The sequence below is a fragment of the Mastigoproctus giganteus genome, chromosome 6 (genome assembly GCF_048544385.1).
Source record: "Mastigoproctus giganteus isolate SK-2022 chromosome 6, ASM4854438v1, whole genome shotgun sequence".
Taxonomy (NCBI): Eukaryota; Metazoa; Arthropoda; class Arachnida; order Uropygi; family Thelyphonidae; genus Mastigoproctus; species Mastigoproctus giganteus.
In genome coordinates, this window is record NC_143580.1 from 21,565,018 (window position 1) to 21,572,566 (window position 7,549).

Below are 7,549 nucleotides of genomic sequence, written 5' to 3' on the forward strand. Positions count from 1 at the left end.
ACTACCATCAAGGGTTTTTGCTTTCGTAAAGGTGACTACAGTGGTGTGAGACAGTATTTAAATTCTATACGGTGGAACCAACTGATGATGTTACCAACAGCAAATTCAAAATGGGAAGCATTCAAAGAATTAATCTTGGAAGCCACTAGGCTGTTCATACCAACAAAGAAATATTTTTCAAGATTTAGGCCTAAATGGATGTCAGATGAACTAATTAGACATGTGGCAGAGAAGAAAAATGCGTGGGATACATATAAATTAACATGTGACACAGAAGCCTATGATAGATATAAGCTGGTCTGTAACCAAGTTACAAAGGAGGTTAGGCAGGCGAAGGCAGATTACAAGAAATTTTTGGCAAAGGATGCAAAGAAACACAGCAAAGAGTTCTTTACTTATGTAAACTCTAGAAGGAAGGGGATGAATCAGATTGGCTCACTTGATATTGATGGTTCAACTGTTGATGATCCTGCTCAGGTAACTAACAAACTAAATGAATATTTTGCATCGACATTCACACATGAGGAGTTATTCAGGGAGGGGAATGCCAGAAGTTTACTCAACTCTAGCAGTAAGCTAGATAATCTTGTAATAACTGAGAGTAAAGTGGAGGAGAAATTGTTGAAGATAAACACAAGAAAGGCACCTGGGGTGGATGGAATCTATTCAGTTATATTAAAGGAGGCTGCAAAGAAAGTAAGCAAACCCTTAGCCATTATGAGAGCTTTCCTGGACTCAGGGAGGCACCCATGGACTGGAGATGTGCAAATGTGACCCTGATCCACAAAGGAGGTCAGGGCAGGACATTGAGTCTTGTCAATGATATATATATGAATTTTGCTAGCTGGGACAGGGAGGTGATAATCCCATTATACAAGGCAATGGTCAGGCCACGCCTAGAATACTGTGTATAGGTCTGGAGGCCTCATTTTAGGAAGGATGTAGAGTTGCTAGAACAAGTACAAAGAAGGGCAACAAGATTGGTGAGGGGAACAAAGGGGTACTCTTAACAAGAAAGGCTTAAGTTCTGCAAATTGCAGTGCCTCAAGAGTAGGCACCTGCGAGGTGATCTGTTTGAGGTGTATAAGGCCTTGAATGGGTTGAGCAAGCTGAATGCAGATGGGATTCTTCATCTTGCTCAGACTAAGAACCTGAGGAGGCACAGTTTCAAATTGAGGAAAACTCAATTTGAAAACTATTCTACAACTAAATAATTAGTTTTAGAATAGATATGCGGAAATTTTCCAGCAGGGAGTTGATTGGTGGAACAGGCTTCCATCTTTTGTTGTGGAAGCTAATAGCCTAAATAAATTTAAGGCTGAGCTGGACAGACATTTGGAACGAATGGAGGGATGAAATGGGATGGTTTTTTTGGCTGAAGCTGCATAAGCTTCCTTTCTTGCATTGTATGCCTCTACTAATGCTAATGCAGCTTAATCATTGCCCTATCCAAGGGGAAAATCATGTCTTTATCCCTACTGGCAAATTTATTGTATTTCACTGTAAAACAAACCATGAGTACTGGCAGTCTGTCCACACTGCTCAGAGAACTTCAGAGCTGGCTGCACAATTACCACTAGGTCTTTCATTCATTACTGCTCTCAGTATGTTATAACACAGCTAGTACAGCTGGAATTGCTGCTCCCTGTATGAAGTATCTTGAATTTGTCAATTATTAAACATCAATTGCCACTTCTCAGCCCACCCTTCTAAAAAGGATCTAGAACTGATATATCTTGTTGCAGTAGCATACCCTGATTAGTATGATTAACTACCTGATAACTTTCGTATCATTTGAAAACTTATAGACATTAAGCCTGATATGCTTCAATATCATTAATAAATATAGAAAATACAGGCCCAGCACTGTATACTGGAGGACTCCACTAATAACATAGTCCAAGAAGAGCAATGCCCACTGATAACCACTGTCTTCTTCCACTCAACCATCCCTTTATCCATAGCAGCAACTTGCCCTACTGCTCAAATTTGTATAGCAGTCTTTACATGCAATAGTATCAAAAGCTTTTCTGAAATCTAAATATATGTCAAAATTATTTTTATATTCAGTTCCTTTGTTACTATGTCATAGTATCCAATCAGATTGGTCAGACAAAAATCACCCCTTAACAAATCCATGCTGTGATGCAGAAAAACTGTATTCCTGTCTAGATGGTCCTGCCTTACTTCCTTAACCAGTAACTTAATTAGTTTTCCTGGAAGAAGTCAAGCTAACAGGTCTGTAATTATTCATATCTCCCTTTGATCCAACTTTGTGAATTAGGGATGATTTCAACATATAAGTCTATAGGAATATCCCATGAATCCAGGATGCTGTCATTATATCGGCTTAAGGTTTGTGACCTTCTTTTGCTGCAATCTTTAATAACTGGCTGTATCCCAGCCAGCCTCCAGGTTCTTTCTTTTTTTTTTATGTTTATATTCCCATCTGACATTCCCATCATCTATCAGCACCCTGAGCATAAATATCAACAGTTAATCCCTTCACATCTAGCGGACCAATGCAATTCAACCCCTTCCTTCTACTGTTTATATTAGTAAAGAAGTCTGTTTCTTTTCTTTGCTAGAGCCTTCTCGTAATCTTCTTACCTTGCCTAACCTCCTTTGTGACTTGATTACAGACTAGTTTATATCTACCATGGGCTTCTGTAATACCCAATAATTTATATGCATCCCATACACTTTTCTTCGCTGTCATAAGTCTCATCAGTTCAGCTGACATCCATTTTGGTCTATGCCTTGAACTGTATCTCCTGGTGGGCATAAAATGCATATAGCTTCTACAATAACATCCCTGAATGATTCCCATTTGTAATTTGCTATTGGTAACTTCAATTTGTCCCACTGCATAGAATTTAAAAACTCTGAGACTGCAGTAGTTACTTACATGAAAGCAAAAGCCCTTTCTCTTGCCTTTGACAGTAGTTTTCACATCATTAGTACCAGTGTGTGCAACTTTTTTTTTTTGGCTTATCTCCAAAACATAGGAGCGATTGTCCAGTCAAGTTCTATGATTGGCTGATTACTGGGAATGTGTAATTTACCTCATTTTGTCAATATTAAATTTACCTCATTTTGTCAATATTGATTAGATGCAAATTAACTTCTGAAATGAAGTGAATTTGGGAAATGAGAAATTATCTTCGGGAAATGAGAAATTATCGTGCTGCGCTAGGTTATTCTGTGTTGTTATTCCGTGTTCATGGTTTGCAAAAGGATGGATGTAAGACACTGTAATTCAATGGTGTATGAATGTGAATTTTATAGCTTCTGAATACAAGTGTTTTCAATGTGGATGTTTGATGAAGTGTACCAGCCACCACTGTGAGGCCTCTCAGGCAAGTTTTTTTTTTGTTTTCAAGTTGTTTCTTGACGATTCGATTTTTTTTTACAGTAACTTCATGAGTTGTTAGTATCAAGTTCTCTTTATATTAGCGGGGTCAGCAGCTCCCAGGAAAAAAAAACAATCTGTTGACATGCATGAGCAATTCTCATGGTTAATGCACAAGAAATCGTCTAGTAATGTACAGACGAGAAGAATCAGTGGTTGTATGTGGTGTTAATTTTTGTTAGTTGTTTAAAAAAAAAAATTTGCTGTTTCTTTTTCTTCATTTCAGCTCCGACATACTGTGATGTCATGTGACATCCACGAGTAACATGCGAACGTGGAGAGGGGAAAGCAGTGAGTGGGAGCTGCTTTGATCGGCTCATCACTGCCTTCTTCCTCTTTTTCTCGCCAAAGTACAGGGTTGTATCACGTTTTGGAATATAACCAGCTTTTGCACACTTAAAAGGTAATAACTGCTCTGCAATATAAACATTTGCCCCTGGCAGGCACACCACGGTCCTATTCCACCTATCTTTTTGCACAATATATTTCCCTGACAATAGCTACTTTCTGTGGGCCAGACTATCTGCAGCTGGGGATGTCATTGCTGTCTGATGCAGGAGTGTGTGTGTGTGTGTGTAGCAATGAGCTAGGCAGCTGAGTACCTGTGGTCCCTCATTTTAACTCCTTCAAGAGCATCAACCCTGTCCATTCCCTTTGGGTGTATTGTCCAACAACAGATTGCACTGCAAACCTGCAATGTTTTTAGTTTAAATTTAAATTAAAAATACCACTCTAAGCTAAAAGGTATGCGAGTGCAATAATAGCACTATTCCCTGGTTATGCAAGAATGGTGCATACCATGTTATAAAATTGTTATTAAAATCGCATTATTATTGTTATAAATTTAGTTTCTTGGCTTTAGTTTTAGACAAACCAAAGTTTGTACAGTGGCATCATTATTGTAACATCTTGTGTGAAATCTTTCACAAGTTGCCTTCCCCATACTTCAAATGAGTAACACTTACCTTTTAGAAAAGACTACTGTTACTTATTTTCAGTTAAGTTATTGGTTGGTTTTTTTTTTTTTAGGAGCATTAGCAACTAAGGCCATATTGCTCCGGGGATATGTAGTGGTCATTCCGTGACCTTTCCGCATCCTCCGTATTTGGTGGCTCACGGGCTCGAACCCCAGTCTAATCAAGAAGCATGTGCTACACACTGCTGCTCCTACCCACCTGGCTATTACTGTTAAGTACCACCACCCAGACAACACTGTTTCGAAACTATTTGGCTTCTCATCAGTGAGTGCATATTCAGGGTATAAGGATCAACGACCCAGCTGCGACTTATACACAATGAGAGACACCAAAAGGTGGCTTCTTAGACTAATATATTTTAGGACAGAAAGCTTCAAATTATGTAAAATTCAGATTATGAGATTGGTCAGTACATTCGCATCATTTCTATATAGTTGAACTGTACAAATGAAGTTGTACAGTGGCATCATTATTGTAATACCTCATATTGTGAAATCCTTCACAATATGAGGTGGTACTCAAATGAAAATAAGTAACAGTTGCAGCATATGTTGTTGTTGTTGGGTTTTTTTTTGGCGCAAGAGCTACTTTGGCCATATTGCGCCTTGCAGCATATGCCTCTTCTTATTATTACTAGCCATATAGTGCAAGGAAGCCTAAGGCTTATGCTGCACCAGCTAAAATAAATTTCCAAGTTACCCTGAGAGAGAGAGAGAGAGAGAAGTAAAAGGGAATCACCAAGAAAGATAAGAATGATGATATCCAGCTCAGGACTCTGGCTGTGCCAAGCCCATACTCATCAGATCTGAGCCCCTGGGGATGCTAATGTTAATAGTAGTCTTCTTGTTTGTTATTTGGTTTTTAGGAGCATTAGCAACTAAGGCCATATTGCTCCGGGGATATGCGGTGGTCATTCCCTGACCTTTCCGCAACCCCCCCGTATTTGGTGGTCACAGGCTCGAACCCAGATCTAATCAAGAGCCGTGTGCTACGCACTGCTGCTCCTGCCCACCTGGCTACGGAGGCACCTGTAGTCTTCTCTGGTGTGTTACTTTTCTGCTAGTCGCAATGATCGATGGGAAGACGTACCAGATTGTAAAAGGCGAACCATTAGAAAAAAAAAAAAAAAGATGCGCATACCAAATATCTAAATGTGAAAATAACACAATGTCTGTACCCAATTCAGAAAACTTGTTTATGAAAGTGTGTTGCATGGATAGAAACACACAGATCTTGCTGCACAATGCCTAAAAATATGTAATAATAGAGTTTCAAGTTTCCTACGTTAAATGTTTATCTTTTTAAAAACCGACACCAGAGGTTCAAGTGTTAACAGAAAATATTTTCCATTATGAAAATCCAATCCAAGCTACTTTTTGTAAAACGCCGCTTACCTTTCACTAAAATCACTATCCACAATAGACCAGCGAAAACACACCAAATCATATTACCGTATTCAAGGGGATTTACTGTTCGTTAACCGCAGTATACCATACAATCAAATTTTACCAAGATTACAATTCACACATAAAAAAAAGCTAATAAAAGTAAAACCGAATGACAACAGAATTGTCCCCCACATGATTCTTATCAAACAAACATTGAAACGTAAGAGGCATGTGATAACTATACTAAAATCTTGCTTCATAACACAAACATGATAGACAGTTCAGCAACTAATAAATCTAAAAATGAAAACAGCTGTGATAATGCTGTGAATATCCCGATTTAAAAGAACTCATGATAACGATTCTACCAAATAACTTTCTTATTCAAAACCAAAACTAAAAATACGTGAATAGATTGGGTGAAAACTTATAGTTATAACCTCAACCCAGATTGCTTGAATTGCACAAAAATTTCTTACGACTATTAAAATCAAGATAAGTCAAAAACAAACGAAGAATCGGTAATATTTATACATATTTTGAGTCTAATTTCAATTTAATTATAATTGTTATATCTAGATAACGGATATATCTAATTTTTAATATCTAGTAAAATGGTATTATTTTTGTCGCTTTGTTGACTACTGTCTAAACGAAAGAAAAAAATATTCTATCCCCATTTAGGCTGCTTATAATTGGACTAATGAATTCCATACTAGGGTGTTACACCCACTTTTGTAAGGGGCGGACTTCTAGAATGTCAGTTCAACTTCGCTTCGTATCTCTCTGTCACACAAGTGACTGTTGTCATGTAATGCATTCATAGGTGTCCAAAACACCTTAAAGCCACTGTTTATTTGGTTGACCCTAGTGCAACTTGCAACGTGAATGCAATCTTGGCACTGATAATTATCTCTGTAATAATGCTGAGACAGCGGATATCCCAAAGATGAATTAACATCATATCCAATCATTGTGAGATATGAAACTTCTTTTATTTTGTTTCTGTATATTATTATTATTTTTACTCCGTTTTTGAACAAAGGCAACTAAGGCTATAAGGTATTATTCATTTTGTGTGTAAACTGAGAGGATTCTGTGGCAGTTTTCCTATTTTCTCGATGCAAAAAGACGACTTTCTGGCAGAGGAGGAACGGAACCGCCTAATTCTCGATCCAAGATCGTCTATCCGGTCATGACGTGAAAATAGCCGATGAAAATCGTTTCGTCAGACATATGAAAATGCGCTTGCTGTAAATTATTCTAACCTTTAGTCTAGGGCCTAGATAGCTCAAGAATATGGACGATAGTATACGCTAGTTTATCAGGGTAGATTATGAATCAACTACCATAAAATTCCTTAGGATCTCGTCCAACACGAACAGCACTACTATCAAGGGTTCTCGTCTAAAATGAACAGCAATTTGCCAGGTTGCAAATATCCAACATATCGAACCTGAGTCTACAACACAATTCAAACTCACTCAGTTGGTCTGCATTACTCAGGCAGAACCTCGTGGGTAGCCCAGTTAGAATAATCACTGTCCTCCCAAAACCGAGTGGAAAAGAGCTGAGTTCGAATCCAGTTAATGATCCGAGGAATTTTTACGAGTCTCTTTCACGACGTGGCTGTGTTAGTTGTTCTCAGGAGAGGGTATCACATTTTTTTTCTCTCGAAAACTCTGATTTTTCATCCAGTAAACAGCAAATTGACCACAGAACACACGCAATTAACAGACAAATTATATACAGCGCAATATGGTCTAAGTTGG

General features: G+C 38.2%; 1 protein-coding gene across 1 annotated transcript in view; it reads right to left on the minus strand.

The window, feature by feature from the left end:
* Positions 1–6,128, minus strand: part of LOC150084063 (transmembrane protein 130-like) — a 97,861-nt gene extending 91,733 nt beyond the window's left edge. The window contains exon 1 of the mRNA XM_090375010.1: positions 5,784–6,128. Within this exon, the coding sequence (XP_090231136.1) occupies positions 5,784–5,835 (52 nt within the window). The 5' untranslated portion in view covers positions 5,836–6,128. The remainder of the gene's footprint in view (positions 1–5,783) is intronic.
* Between the last annotated feature and the right edge of the window lie 1,421 nt (positions 6,129–7,549).